The 16,411-nt window shown below is 42.4% G+C and overlaps 1 protein-coding gene and 1 long non-coding RNA gene across 2 annotated transcripts; both read right to left on the reverse strand.

Moving 5' to 3' along the window:
• Positions 1-10,353: 10,353 nt before the first annotated feature.
• On the reverse strand, positions 10,354-13,576 carry LOC111966464 (serine/threonine-protein kinase pim-1-like). The gene is made up of 6 exons (XM_023991107.2): positions 13,179-13,576; positions 12,852-12,958; positions 12,653-12,703; positions 11,922-12,288; positions 11,367-11,543; positions 10,354-11,234 (listed from the first exon to the last, which is right to left on the reverse strand). Exons 1-6 carry the CDS (start codon positions 13,258-13,260, stop codon positions 11,053-11,055), a joined length of 966 nt encoding a protein of 321 aa, XP_023846875.1. The 5' UTR covers positions 13,261-13,576; the 3' UTR covers positions 10,354-11,052.
• A 1,821-nt stretch (positions 13,577-15,397) lies between these two features.
• LOC139028004 (uncharacterized) lies at positions 15,398-16,408 on the reverse strand. Its single transcript, XR_011480138.1, has 3 exons — positions 16,326-16,408; positions 16,142-16,225; positions 15,398-15,912 (listed from the first exon to the last, which is right to left on the reverse strand). It is a non-coding gene; the product is annotated as an uncharacterized lncRNA (long non-coding RNA).
• Positions 16,409-16,411: the final 3 nt, after the last annotated feature.

The raw sequence follows: 16,411 nt of genomic DNA on the forward strand, positions 1-16,411 counted from the left end.
AGGCCACACACGCAGGCAGTGATGAGGACCAGGATCGCTGACTAGTAGAACACCCTGCTATACAGGGAGAGACGGATCACACTGACCTTACAGAGCACTGTGCTCCAACGGAATGACTTCCACTCCCTCAGTGCGGTGTGTGTGTGTGTGTGTGTGTGTGTTGGGGGTTTTGTGTGCTTGTGTGGTGTGTGTGTGTGTGTGTGTGTGTGTGTGTGTGTGTGTGTGGTGTGTGTGTGTGTGTGTGTGTGTGTGTGTGTGTGTGTGTGTGTTGTGTGTGTGTGTGTGTTGTGTTGTGTGTGTGTGTGTGTGTGTGTGTGTTGTGTGTGTGTGTGGGTGTGTGTGTGTGTGTGTGTGTGTGTGTGTGTGTGTGTGTGTGTGTGTGTGTGTGTGTGTGTGTGTGTGTGTGTGTGTGTGTGTGGTGTGTGTGTGTTGTGTCGTGCTGTGTGTGTGTGTGTGTGTGTGTGTGTGTGTGTGTGTGTGTGAAAAACAAATGTTTTGGGCAGCATACAAAACATACCTTGTGAAAGCACATCCCTTAAAGTAAATGTTAAGCAGCTAATTATACAGGGGTGTTCATGTTGTGTATGATGTCCAAAACAATGGACAGCCAGGACTCGTCAGGCCATATTATGACTATCATTTTTGGATCGTTGCCTGTGTTTGGAAATATGGTATATATGCGTGTTTCTTCAGTTCTTCAGAATAAGTTCTTGAGAAAGATTTGGGAGGGGGGAGTTCCTGCAACAGCTGGAGTTTCTCTCTGTTTCCCAATAACTGTTTTGCAGGGAGTGGTATACAGGAATGAGCATGTAGAAGGCAGTGGAGGCTGCTGAGAGGAGGACGGCTCATAATAATGGCTGGAAACGAGTGAATGGAATGGATGTATTTGATACCATTCCACCAATTCCGCTCCAGCCATTTCCACGAGCCCATTCTCCTTAATTAAGGTGCCACCAACCTCCTGTAGTAGCTGCAAATAATCGGCCATAAACAATGGTCAGAGTTGTACAGATAATTTAAGATGAGCAATACTGTTAACACAACACTATTAACGCATGCATTTTCCGAGAGAGCGAGAGAGAGAGAGCGAGAGAGAGCGAGAGAGAAAGAGAGAGTCAAAGCAGCAGGTCCGAGACAAGGTAGAGCGTCCGGTGTAACAGGTCAGGGTTCCACAGCCGCAGGCAGAACAGCAGAACTGGATCAGCAGCACGACCGGGTGGACTGGGAACAGGGACAGCCAGGAGTCGTCAGGCCAGGTAGTCCTGAGGCATGGTCCTAGGGGACAGAGAGAAAGAGGGAGACAGAAGAGAATTAGAGGGAGCATGCCTAAGATCACACAGTACCACAGGTAGGACAGGAGAAATTGAGGTCACACAATACACCAGAGCGGACAGACTGACCCTAGCCCACCGGAGCATAAACTATTGCGGCATAGATACTGGGGACTGAGACAGGGGGGGTCGGGGAACACTGTGGTCCCATCCATAGATACCCCTAGACAGGGCCAACCAGGCWGGATATAACCCCACCCAATTGGCCAAAGCACAGCCCCCACACCACCAAATGTATATCAACAGGACACTAACTTACCACCCTGAGACAAGGCTGAGTATATAGCACACAAAGATCGCCACACAAGCCCGAGGGGATACAAAACTTGACAGGAAGATAATTTCAGTGATTCAACACACCCAAGTCGAGTATAGCGGGAAAATAAGCCACGGATGACATACAGTGCATTCAGACATTTCGTTACGTTACTGCTTTATCCTAAAATTMATTTAAAAWATATATATATTCATCAACCTACACACAATACCCCATAATGACAAAGCCAAAACAGGTTTTAGAAGAAAAAAAATGCAAACTGAAATACATTATTTAAATACAGTTGAAGTCAGAAGTTTACATACACCTTAGCCTAATACATTTAATCTCAGTTTTTCACAATTCCTGACATTTAATCCTAGTAAAAAAAATCCTGTTTTAGGACAGTTAGGATCACCACTTTATTTTAAGAATGTGAAATGTCAGAATAATAGTAGAGAGAATGATTTATTTCAGCTTTTATTTCTTTCATCACATTCCCAGTGGGTCAGACGTTTACGTACACTCAATTAGTATTTGGTAGCATTGCCTTTCAATTGTTTAACTTGGGTCAAACGTTTRGGGTAGCCTTCCACAAGCTTCCCACAATAAGTTGGGTGAATTTTGGCCCATTCCTCCTGACAGAGCTGGTGTAACTGAGTCAGGTTTATAGACCTCCTTGCTCGCACACGCTTATTCAGTTCTGCCCACAAATTTTCTTTAGGATTGAGGTCAGGGCTTTGTGATGGCCACTCTAATACCTTGACTTTGTTGTCCTTAAGCCATTTTGCCACAACTTTGGAAGTATGCTTGGGGTCATTGTCCATTTGGAAGACCCATTTGCGACCAAGCTTCAACTTCCTGACTGATGTCTTGAGATGTTACTTCAATATATCCACATAATTGTCCTGCCTCATGATGCCATCTATTTTGTGAAGTGCACCAGTCCCACCTGCAGCAAAGCACACCCACAYCATGATACTGCCACCCCCGTGCTTCATGGTTGGGATYGTGTTCTTCGGCTTGCAAGCKTCCCCCTTTTTCCTTCAAACATAACAATGGTCATTATGGCCAAAGAGTTCTATTTTTGTTTCAGCAGACCAGAGGACATTTCTCCAAAAGTACGATCTTTGTCCCCATGTGCAGTTGCAAACAGTAGTCTGMTTTTTTTATGGCGGTTTTGGAGCAGTGGCTTCTTCCTTGCTGAGCGGCCTTTCAGGTTACGTCGATATATGACTTGTTTTACTGTGGATATAGATTATTTTGTACCGGTTTCCTCCAGCATCTTCACAAGGTCCTTTGCTGTTGTTCTAAGATTGATTTGCATTTTTCGCACCAAAGCACGTTCATCTCTAGGAGACAGAACGCATCTCCTTCCTGAGCGGTATGATGGCTGCGTGGTCCCATGGTGTTGATACTTGCGTACTATTGTTTGTACAGATGAATGTGGTACCTTCAGGCGTTTGGAAATTGCTTCCAAGGATGAACCAGACTTGTGGAGGTCTAAAATTATTTTCCGGAGGTCTTGGCTGATTTCTTTTGATTTTCCCATGATGTAAGCAAAGAGGCACTTAATTTGAAGGTAGGCCTTAAAATACATCCACAGGTACACCTCCAATTGACTCAAATGATGTCAATTAGCCTATCAGAAGCTTCTAAAGCCATGACATCATTTTCTGGAATCTTCCAAGCTGTTTAAAGGCACAGTCAACTTAGTGTATGTAAACTTCTAATCCACTGGAATTGTGATACAGTGAATTATAAGTGAAATAATATGTCTGTAAACAATTGTTGGAAAAATTACTTGTGTCATGCACAAAGTAGATGTCCTAACCGACTTGCCAAAACTATGGTTTGTTAACAAGGTATTTGTGGAGTGGTTGAAAAACGAGTTTTAATGACTCCAACCTAAGTGTATGTTAACTTCCGACATCAACTGTAGGTGTTCCTTTTGCACAGGTTTGAAAGGGCAGTGTGGAGTGATATTGAGATTGCGTCATCTGTGGATCTGTTGGAGCGGTATGCGAAATAGAGTGGGTCTAGGGTGTCTGGGAGGATGCTGTTGATGTGAGCCATGACCAGCCTTTCAAAGCACTTCATGGCTACRGACATGAGTGCCACGGGGCGGTAATCATTTAGTTAGGTTACCTTCACTTCCTTGGCTAACCTAAGTGTATGTAAACTTCCGACTTCAACTGTAAGTGCTCAAAGCCTTTGCTATGAGACTCGGGTGCTCAGGTGCATCCTGTTTCCATGGATCCTCCTTGAGATGTTTCTACAAATTGATTGGACATGATTTGAAAAGGCACACACCTGTCTCTATAAGGATCCACAGTTGACAGTGCATGTCAGAGCAAAAACCAAGCCGTGAGGTCYAAGGAATTGTCCATAGAGCTCAGAGACAGGATTTTGTTGAGCTACAGATCTGGGGAAGGGTACCAAAAACATTTCTGCAGCACTTAAGGTCCCCAAGAACACAGTGGGCTCCATCGTTCTTAAATGGAAGAAGTTTGGAACCACCAAGACTCTTCATAGAGCTGGCCGCCCGGCCAAACTGAGCAATTACGGGAGAAGGGCCTTGGTCAGGGAGGTGACCAAGAACCCAATGGTCACTCTGACAGAGCTCCATAGTTCCTCTGTGGAAATGGGAGAACCTTCCAGAAGGACATCCATCTCTGCAGCCCTCCACCAATCAGGCCTTTATGGTAGAGTGGCCAGATGGAAGCCACTCCTCAGTAAAAGGTACATGACAGCCCACTTGGAGTTTGCCAAAAGGCACCTAAAGACTCTCAGACCATGAAAAACAAGATTTTCTGGTCTGATGAAACCAAGATTGAACTCTTTGGCCTGAATGCCAAGTGTCTCATCTGGAGGAAACCTGTCACCATCTCTACGGTGAAGCATGGTGGTGGCAGCATCATGCTGTGGGGATGTGTTTCAGCGGCAGAGACTGGGAGACTAGTCAGAATTGAGGGAAAGATGAACAGAGCAAAGTACAGAGAGATCCTTGATGAAAACCTGCTTCAGAGGGCTCAGGACCTGACTGGGGCGAAGGTTAACCTTCCAACAGGACAACGACCCTAAGCACACAGCCAAGACAATGCAGGAGTGGCTTCGGAACAAGTCTCTGAATGTCCTTGAGTGGCCCAACCAGAGTCCGGACTTGAACCCGATCGAACATCTCTGGAGAGACCTGAAAATAGCTGTACATTATGAGGTATTGTGTGTAGATTGAAGAAACAAAAACGATTTAATCCATTTTAGAATAAGGCTGTAACACAATGTGGAAAAAGTCAAGGGGTCTGAATACTTTCTAAATGCACTGTATGTATGAATATGGTACAATGATAATTGAGTTAACATATTTTGGAAAAGTTTACATTGCACAGTATATACTTACAGAAATAATCAACCTGAGAGAAAATTGGGTTATTTTATTCTCAAACAGTCCCTCACTGTAGATTGGCTTTGTCCTGCTATTGTGATGACTCAATCCAAAATGCATATTTTCCCCATTCAAAGGAGCTCCATAGGTGAGGAGTGAATGAGTCATCGATTCTCCATCCATGCAAATACAACACCCTTATTTGACTGTCATTGTAAAACAGGTTTGCATGATTTTCCCTTCCTCAGTTCAGGGAATGAGTAGGCTACTTCATTGACTGAGTCCTATCAGTCCCATCACAAGGCAGACAGTAGCACTTTATGGGGCAAAACAAAAATGGTGGCAAGATGAAAGGTTTCATGGCAGAGATTCCACTTGTGTATCATATTTGACATTATGGACTTTGTTGGAGTTAAAAATACATTGCCTTGCTGTATGATGTTAATATTCAAAGCAGCCACCCACATGTCAATTGTAGTACACCCCCAGATTCTCAGAACTTGCATAACTATGCCATCTAAAGGAAATGCTCTGTGGTTTTGATGATGTCTCTACTACAGGCAAATGTTTTCCAGGTAGAGGATGCATACAGATAGAGGGTTAGACAAGTGTTGAGTAATATGTCAGTGAGATAAACCAAAGTGCAATGGCTTAGAAACCACAATACAGTGTGCGTTTACAGTAATACCCAGCCCACATGGTCATACAGGTCCTCTAGCTGGGCTTTGGACATATACTGAAGCATGCATAAGCCAATCAGGTATAGTGAGCAAGGATAGGCAGAGGATTACAGAGGCTTGGGGAGCGTGACCCCCATGGGGAGAGAGGAGGGGCCAGGTTGGCAAAGCTGGGGCCTGGAGAGGGGGCAGGGCAGAGGACCACATGCTGGGCCATCTCTGCTAAAGGAATTAAGATGAGGGCATGCCTGGCTACGTAGGTGTATTTGAATACTTACTAAACAAACAGCCAAAATTTGTGCCAAAATTTTCTACCTCTATGTTGTCTCTACTGAAATACAAAATGCAAACGCTACAGATATGGACTTCTAGACCTTCATAAATGRATCTACTTTGCCTTCTGAGATGATGTTAGTAAAGTTCTGATTTTCAGACTGAGGCCAGGACCCCCGCGGTATAATCGCCTTTTATTAAACGTAACCTGCTTTCTAGATAAACCCTTAAGAACATAAATCAAAGTTTTTTAGCTTGACTTATAAACAGACTAATGAAATCTGAACCATGTCTCCTTGTCAACTTTGCACACTACTGCTCATGCTCCCATTTTATTTTATTTATAACAACGTTTCGACCCTTAGGTCTTTATCAGGCATCCATATCCCAGGTGGGGGTGAAAGGTCCTATATATAGGGGCGGTACTCAGTGACATCACTTCCTGAAACAGGAGGTAAAAACATATAACATAGGTTCACAATATTAACATTCAATGTATCAAAATATATGATCATACACAAGGAATGTGATCAATATTTACAGTAATATACACTACCAGTCAAAAGTTTTAGAACACCTACTCATTCAATGGTTTTTCTTTATTTTTACAAATTTATACATTGTAGAATAATAGTGAAGACATCAAAACTATGAAATAACACATATGTAATCATGTAGTAACCAAAAAAGTGTTAAACATATATTTCATTTTTGAGGTTCTTCAAATAGCCACCCTTTGCCTTGATGACAGCTTTGCACACTCTTGGCATTCTCTCAACCAGCTTCAACTGGAATGCTTTTCCAACAGTCTTGAAGGAGTTCCCACATATGATGAGCCCCTGTTGGCTGCTTTTCCTTCACTCTGCGGTCCGACTCATCCCAAACCATCTCAATTTGGTTGAGGTCGGGGGATTGTGGAGGCCAGGTCATCTGATGCAGCTCTCCATCACTCTCCTTCTTGGTAAAATAGCCCTTACACAGCCTGGAGGTGTGTTGGGTCATTGATAGTCCCACCAAGCCCAAACCAMATGGGATGGTGTCGTGCCTTGACTATCATTAATGTGTTTGACTGTTATTTTTAAAATAATTACATGCCACGTTCAATTATTATGCAATTCAATTAATCATATAACAATTAATTAAGTAGTAATCTGGAACACCATGGGAAAACGTATTTAACGAGTTACTATCTCCCYAATTAAACTCTTATAAAATATATTAATCTCTATAGATAACAGTCACTTATTAATGTATTTTTACCACATATCAGTCTCATTCTGAATGTCGCATAATCCTATAAATCTGCATAAACCCTAGTCTCCATGATGAATCAGCAATACACAAATTGGCTGAATTATTTATTTACTAACTAACTAAATAATCACACAGAATTACATAAACACACAAACAGGATAGATTACACATAGATTACTACATAATGCAATTACATACTACATAATGCAGTTGTTGTTGAGATGTGTCTGTTACTTGAAATCTGTGAAGAGTTTATTTGGGCTGTAATTTCTGAGGCTGGTAACTCTAATGAACTCCACAGCAGAGGTAACTCTGGGTCTTCCATTCCTGTGGCGGTCCTCATGAGAGCCAGTTTCATCATAGCGCTTGATGGTTTTTGCGACTGTACTTGAAGGAACTTTCAAAGTTCTTTACATTTTCCGTATTGACTGGCCTTCATGTCTTACAGGACTGTTGTTTCTCTTTGCTTATTTGAGCTGTTATTGCCATAATATGGACTTGGTCTTTTACCAAGTAGGGCTACCTTCTGTATACCACCCCTACCTTGTCACAACACAACTGATTGACTCAAACACATTAAGAAGGAAAGAAATTCCACAAATTAACTTTTAAGAAGGCACACCTGTTAATTAAAGTGTATTCCAGGTGACTACCTCATGAAGCTGGTTGAGAGAATGCCAAGCGTGTGCAAAGCTGTCATCAAGGCAAAGGGTGACTACTTTGAAGAATCTCAAATATAAAATATGTTTAGATCTTTTTAACACTTTTTTTGGTTACTACATGATTCCATAAGTGTTATTTCATAGTTTTGATGTCTTCGCTATTATTCCACAATGTAGAAAATAGTATGTAGAAATTAGGATAAAAAACACAATCATTTTTACATTTTTAAACTATAAAAACGGTTTTAAGTTTAACTCCTCGTTAAGGTCAAGAGGAGACAGTGTGGAGCCAGAAAGATTCCATTTGAAGAAGTTTCCTCTCAATGTCCCCTCCCCTGCGTGACATCTTGACCATTTCTATTCCAATGTATCTCAGAGAGCTAATAGGATGTCCAGCTTGTGCAAAATGAGCAGCGACCAGATTTGTTCTCACCTGTCCGTATATTTCTGCGATGCACACTGATTCGGGTCTTAAAGCTTCTACAGGTTTTCCCTATGTAAGACAGACCACAATGACATTTCAACATGTAAACAACATTGGTGGACATGCAGGTAATCAGGCCACACATTTGTACGTGAAACTGCATTGAGCACACTGGCCACATTTGTAATTACCCTCTGGAACCTTCTCCAAGAAAGTTTCCCTTTTCTCTGGTGGATAATCAGATTTGACCACAATGTCTCTCATGGTTTGTGGTCTTTTAACGACCATATGTGGGGATATTTAAAGATGAGTTTCAATTGTGGGTCAGTATCAATAATGTACCAATGCTTCCTGATAAATGCCTTCTCTAATGGTGAGTATTGGGTGAAGCATGATGGGACATGTTCTGCTTTTTCTTTGACTTTTGGTTGAAGGCTTTCCAAATGTGTTAGTCCTTCAAAATGATCATTGGCATGTTTTACCCAATTATCTTTTTACCCTCTTTCCTTAAACCTTTGTGTGAGATCTGTTTCTAGTAAGAAGCATCAGAGCCACATATTCTTCTGATGCGGCTGAATTGACTTACAGGACGTGGATCAAAGCTGTCACCTCTAAGGAGGGTGTTCCTGTACGTGGGTTTCCTATAGAGATTTGTAGAGGGAGCTTAATAACCATCACATCCAAGAGTTCTTCCTGGGTCCCTTTATAGATCACGAAAATGTCATCCAATTATCTCAGAATTAGGATAGGAGAGAAATGGGTTGAGGTCTGGATTCAGTACCACCTATGGTCTGGAAGAAAAAGTCTCCTCTGAAGAGAAAATAGTTGGAGGTTAGTACCAGTTCAGCCAAGTCCACAATACAATTGGTGCTGGGTAGAGCATTAGGGGGACGTTCATTGGGGTAGAACTTTAGGGACTCTAGGCCGCCCTGATGGGGGATGTTAGTATATCGACAGGTAACATCAAAAGTACACAGAATGGTCAGGTATATTGTCCATAGATTTCAAAAGATTAATAAAATCAAGTCTCTAGTACACGTGGGGAGAGATCGCCCAGGGTTTCATAAAATGGTCTGCAAAGGTAGATATTCTCTGTCAGAGATCCATTACTACTCACAATGGGCCTGCATGGCGTCATGCTCTTGTGAATTTTGGGGAGAGTATATATATATATATGTATATATGACAGGTGTGGTTCACCTTCAACTCCAGAAAGCACCTGGATGTGCGTATGTCGTCAGCTTTTGTCCTTGTCAACTTTGACATATGGTAATGGTCTACACCCCACTTCTTACACACGAAAGAGAGTTGAGCTATGTGGACTCTGAGCAGGTGTGGAGCAGTGGTGGCAACTTATCTTGTTATTCATTCATGTCAATCTAATTCACATCTGAAATATGATTGGGTTTTAAGCTATTTTTTCACTTGTGTTTGTAGTTGAAATACCAGGCTCATGGTAGACATTATCTCCTGAAGTAAAACAAGTGGGTCAAAAGTCAAAGGTTAAAAAAATATTTATTGAAATCGTATAAAAATAGTTAATATAATTTACAATTCTAATTTGGATGAAAACAAAACAATCCAAGCCGCAATCATGCAACAAGAGGTGAAAACAATGCTGATGTATGACACACACTTGCTTACTCAGAACATTGTCAATTCATCCAAATCAACAGCAGACAAATAACAAACAGTTACCATCAGTAGACTTTCAACATACATTAAAATGGAAGTGCTTTGAAGGTTATTTACACACAGACATATATATACACATACATACACACACAAACATCTGCTCAGAAGATTTCAAGCCATAAATATGGTCAAAATACATTTAAATAATCTGTGGGCCCTTCAACAACTGTGGAATGAAATATACAGCCGAAATTCTCTATAAATAAATAAATAATTCCACACAGCTCGAGTGAGAAAAATCACACAAATATTATTCACAATAGCCTTATTCCTAGCCTGTGAGGTGAAAGACACAGACATGTTTATTCGAACAAAAAAGCATTTAGTATTTTAGTGTGGTGCTTTGCATTGCAGTGTGCATTCACGTCTGGGTGAGTGGTAGTTGTGTGTAGACAGGCGTTAAAAGCTCAGAGGTGGATGCAGGAAAGTGAGGTAAGTCTTCCGGTTTTTGTTTGCACAGGTTTGTGTGTACTATAGGAGGTTCTCTGGCTGCGGTCGATATTGGAAAATGGCAAAGGCTTTACTGATCTAGTCCTATAAGACGAAAGCAGGAAATAAAACCTTGTAAAGTAAAAGAAAAAAAAGTGATATGTTGGCTTCATGAAATTCAAGTATTTCCAGGGTCCCCAACAATCTGACACACCAAAGGCACTTCGATTTGCTCCTCTTTGCTTCCTCTGACACCCACTCATCAGTGAGGCAGGGCAGAGTACAATGGCTGGTTGGTAGCTAGCTAGTTATGTAACAAAGACTGTCCACTTGTTCATGCCTTCAGCAGAACAAATCACATGAATAGGGATGGACTTCGTCCTTTCTGGTGTACATACTCTCACACCACAGCCAATATTACAGAGCAAGTCCTTCGTAGGGGTGAGAATAGCTTGTGATATTACAGTGTCCAATTAAGTAGCCATTAAGGATGTTTGGTTTTCATGAAGTCCAAAAGGAGAGTGAACAGGTGGGGTCTGGCCACAAGAGAAAGAGGGAGATATTTAAATAAAATGTAACTTCCTTCTGTATAGTCCATATTGTCTTTGGTGTACAGCCACGTCAGTCCTCTGTGTTCTACTAGTCTCTGTCAGTGCAGTGATACAGTCATTGGGCCACCACGGTGGTGAAAGCAGTAGGCTCATGACTGATGCTGTGCAGTCTGATCTCTGTGCTCTGCCCTGCTGAGGACACTGTGCTCTGCATCCATGGGTGATTGATGATGTCCTCAAACGATGGCCTCTCAGCAGGCCTCAGGGACAGGCACAACTTGATCAACTGCTGGCACTCTGGAAGAAGAATGGGGATAATGGTTAGTCAGTGCTTAGACTGGTCACCCAATGACTAATACATGAGCAATATATTCCACTGGTGTAGCTTATTAGGTTTGAGGATGGTTTGTTCCAGTTATTGGGGCTCACCTGTGGAGATTATTCGTCTGAAGAGCACCTGGCCTTGTACAATCTCCTCGTCCTGCTCGAAGGGGATATCTCCACACACCATGTCATACAGCAGGACACCCAAAGACCAAACAGTTGCTGACCGCCCATGGTACCGATGGTATTTGATCCATTCAGGTGGACTGTACACTCTAGTGCCTTTTGATAGAGAAAAAACAATAACGGTTCAATTCAATGATGTGCTCAATTTCTATGAAGAAATAGTAGCACAGAACGCTTTCAAAAATGGACACAAAAAATATACATTAAGTACTGAMTTAATAAATCTGTGATTATATGGATTAAACATTGATAAATAATCACTGCGTGCCTTCTATTGAGGTCAAGCGCCAGTGAGCGTGACAGTAGGCGTGTGTGAGAGTGAATGTGTGGGAGGAGAGCCTGACATGTGACAATGTTTATAAACTTTGAGTTGTAAAAATGCACTTTCCCTCCAAAGGGTGGCGCCAAAATCAACACATCCAGCTAACCACTAAAACGGACTATGATTAAGAGTATATCAACGAGGATGCTTACCATCGAAGTCGGTGTAAACAGTGTCTTTGAGCAATGCCCCGGATCCGAAGTCAATAAGCTTCATTTCGCCCGTCTGAAGATCAATGAGGATGTTTTCATCTTTGATGTCCCTGTGTACAACCCCACAGTTGTGGCAGTGTCGAACGGCTTCAAGAACCTGACGGAAAAAGTTCTTTGCCAGCTCCTCTGGTAAAGCACCTTTCTCAGTGATGAAATCAAAAAGGTCCTTGACCTTCTCCGGCCGTTCCATGACAATAATAAAGCTGTCAGGTCGCTCGTACCAGTCCAGCATCTTTATCACGCCCCGAGCTCCATTCCCAACTTTCTTCATGAGTAGAATCTCCATGGGGACACGAGAGCCATTTGGCTGAAAATAAAATTGAAATCTGGTTAATTTCTGCCGCCAATTGTGGGAAGGCAATAATAGACATGTCGTCCCCCACGAATGATGCAGTTTCCCCCCGGCCAACTGTGATATGGCATGTGACCAACATTTCTGTTAATTACTATAGCTCCCGCCTTGGGTCAAACAGTTTAATTTTGTATGATGCCAGATCTCTATGGCAATATGCATCATTCACCCGTTTCATTAAAATCGTGCCAGTGCTGTCTTGAGATATCGCGCGAAACGACCTAATGTACGAACGAATGGAGCCAGATCCACAGTCCCCTGGACAACAACATACTATACATGTCTTTAAACTAAAATGCACAACCAAAAGCATCCTTACCAGCTCTCCCCACTCCGAGACCCGATCCTTAGCCACATGTTTGACAGCAACCTGCGTGTGGGAAAAAAGGATCAGATCAATTAAACCTGATATTAGAGACGAGAAAATATGCAAAGATATTAATTGATTAGCCAACTTGTATTTAAAAGATATATTTAAATAATGCGACTGTTGACAATAAAATGTAAGAAATACTAACCAGTGCTCCATCTGAAATTCTTGTGCCAGAATACACCGTCCCAAAACCGCCACTTCCCAGCACAGAGCCGACCTGGTAAAGCTTCTCGAAAGGTTCCCTCTCTTTCCCTGTAAATATACAAGAACAAACGATTAATACAACCCTTTCCACATAGTTAGTGTAATGGTACATGTGTGAATACAAATAATTGAAATACCCGAAAGGGAAACGGTTACTGTAGATTAGGTCAAATGGAAAATACAGTATTGGTAGCCTAGTAGCAAGGTAGCATAATGTTACTCGTTAGCTAATAGCGAACCTCCATTTACAAGACAAGCGTCATCTAACCTTGGTGAACTTGAAGCTGGATTTTCGCCGGCATATCAACGGTGGAGATATGAGCGAATGAGTTTAATTTAGACAGCAGCATTCCTGTAATCCACGAAATTGACGATTTATTCTAGAAATATTCCGATGTGGGATCCAGTTCAACTATATCTGGCGCGTGACCCACGTTYCTGTTGGAAAAAATGCGGCACCAATCCTCGTCTCATCCGGATCTTGCGAAGACTCGTTATTTGGTCCTTAAACGTAAACGCCTCCGTATCCAGTGAGTTGAAATATCGAGTAGCCTAATGATACAATATGACTATTGATATACTGTACAATTATTTGTAAACAGTAAGCCAAATTGTAAAAGTAAAAGAAAAACAGCTCCTCACGTTTTGATAGGACACCGGCTCTTTGAATTTGAGGAAGGGCAGGGGAAGGACAAATATATATCCATAGTAAATGGGAGTAGCCACCACAAGGTCTATCGTCATTCTGTTCTCCRCCCACCACGCAGTCTCCACCAATGGTAACCATTATAGACTATACAAAGGCACGTCAATCATATAATAAAAATAAAGAATAACGTGTGACCCGCTAGACTAGCCGTGGCGGGAATTAAAACGCGCCAAAAGAAGTCACATTTTCCTGCAGTTTAAAAGTAAACGCAAATTCAAGATCTAGGTGGGGCTAACCACTTGAATGAGAGATGCAGTTTGCCCATTAATGCGTGGTTACTTGCTGTTACTCAGTTATTTTGTTTCATGCTTCAGTCTTTGGTGCAACATAGTAAAAAAATAAAATAAAAATAATTAACTGCCTTTTACATTATAGGAAATAGCTGATTTTGGCTACCCTAAATTAGATTAAGAGATTTAGAGCATTTATTAGTGACATGCACAGGGTTGGAGATGTACATCTAGGGTACAGTTCTGTACAGGATTATAGCTCAGCTCTAACAGCGCAGGTCAAATAGAGGAATGAAACAATACAAATAATAACAAAAGGACAGGGAAAATGGGGGGGGGGGGCAGGTATCTGTCTAGTGGTGGCTAATTATAAAATGTCCATTTGGTGGGGGCAGGGTAATTGTCACTGAGGTTGGGGGGCGGGGGGGGGGGGAGTATGTAGCTGACTAGTGGTGGCAAGTCAGCAGCCTGATGGTCTGGGGGTAGAAGCTATTGGCCAGTCTTTCAGGTTTTGCCATGATACTCCAATACTGCCCACATCTGAGTGATGAAAGCGGGAAGAACAGTCCGTGGCTCGGGAGGCTAGGGTCCCAGATGATCTTCTTGGTCTTCTTGCGACACATGGTGTTGTAGTAGTTGTCCTGGAGGGCAGACAGTGAGCACCCAAATGTGGTGGAGTTGCCGTACCAGGCTGTGATGCAGCCCGACAGTATGCTCTCCATGGTGCTCCTGTAGAACAAAGTGAGGGCCCTCAAGGACAGGCCAAATTTCTTCAACCTCCTCCTGTCCGTGTGGTTTGACCATTTCAGCTCCTTGGAGATGTGTACGCTGAGGAACATGACATTTTTGACCGTCTCCACAGCGGCCCTGTTGATGAGAATGGGGGCATGCCCAGCCTGGTTCCTCCTGAAGTAATTAATCAGCTCCTTTATTTTGCTGATGTTGAGGGAGAGGTTGATATCTTGCACCACGCCGTCAGATTGTCTTCCTCCTCCCTGTAGGCCAACTCGTCGTTGTTGGTAATCAGCAAACTTGATGGAGTTAGACTTGTGTGAGGCCATGCAGTTGTGGTACACAGGGAGTACAGGAGGGGACTGAGCATCCACCCTTGTGGGGCCCCCATGTTGAGAAGGGAATATTTTGCATACCATCACCACCTGGGCTGTCATTAAGTCCAGGATCCAGTTGCATAGGGAGGAGTTCAGTTCCAGGGCCGCGAGCTTTGTGGTGAGCTTAGAGGGCACTATGCTATTAAAGGCCAAGCTGTAGTCGATGAACAGCATCCTCACATATGCATTCCTTTTGTCCAGGTGGGTGAGGGCAATGTGCAGTGCAATGGAGATTTCATCYTCTGAGGATCTGTTGGGGTGGTAGGCAAATTGGAGAAGATTGAGTGTGTTGGGGAGGGAGAGTTGATGTGGTCATTGACTAACCTCTCAAAGCACTTCATGATGATGGAAATGAGTGCTACAGGTTGGATGTTTAAAAAAAAAATGAAACCTTTATTTAACTAGGCAAGTCAGTTAAGAACAAATTCTTATTTACAATGACGCAGGGGCGAAAATCTGACATCAACCTTGGAGGGGACAATTACATGAAATTTTCTCAGGAGCAATTCCTGAGGGGGACACCAAAAGTAGTGCTGTAACACATAGACTATGTTGTAATATGTTAAATGTATATTGAGGGACCATAATCACTACTACTGGATAATTGTTAGGTACAGTAGTTAACTGAAGGGTTGTCCCAACTTGTTTAAATCATTATAATACTACTAATAATAATAGTTATAGCAATGTTCCTTATCAGTGCAGTGTTCCTCTCTCTTGAAACGTCAACACTCTGTTTGCAAGAGTTTGCGGTTCTATAAATTGTGGGGGTGGCTGATATGGTTTTGTGTCATCACTGAGGTAACTGGACGATGCTGTGCCACTGTCCCCTATACTGGTGCTGCTGGCAACAAGGGTGACACCTGGTCCTGCCGTGGCTGTGACACTGTCCTCTGAAGTCTCTCTCCTTGGCTCTTTCCCTTTCACCACCCTCACTGACTCACAGTCTGTCTCCTAGAAAAGAAATAAGGTGTTTGCTGTACTCCTAACTACCGGTACCCAAAACTACACAATTAATCACAACAGCAATACCATTGCCTTAAACAAATCTTGGTTCAGTCACCAGTTTAAATTGAGAGTGGGGGTATTCATGGCATTTTCCAATTATGTTATGTCCTATTTACAAATCAAAAAAATTGAGAACCTTTCATAATGTTGCCAAACAAAGACTCAACAAACTTACCTGAGACTCCCTGTCTCTGCCAGTCTGTCCCTGCATATCTGTCCCCAGCTCTGCTGTCTGTGTGCCATCTGTTGCCTGCTCTGCCTAATGACATCATTGTGAAATATTTCCATTAGCATTTCACTTCTTTCTTATGAACATTTTAATCATGGTCTTTGAGATATTAGGCTACTAGAGTTCTTACTTTGCGTTTTGGTGTACTGAAAAATACTCTGATGTCCGTCTTTTTACCTTTTTCTGACATTTTTCTACCTGGCTGGCTGGCTGACC

This window comes from Salvelinus sp. IW2-2015, linkage group LG7, assembly GCF_002910315.2.
Source record: "Salvelinus sp. IW2-2015 linkage group LG7, ASM291031v2, whole genome shotgun sequence".
In the NCBI taxonomy this organism is placed as follows: Eukaryota; Metazoa; Chordata; class Actinopteri; order Salmoniformes; family Salmonidae; genus Salvelinus; species Salvelinus sp. IW2-2015.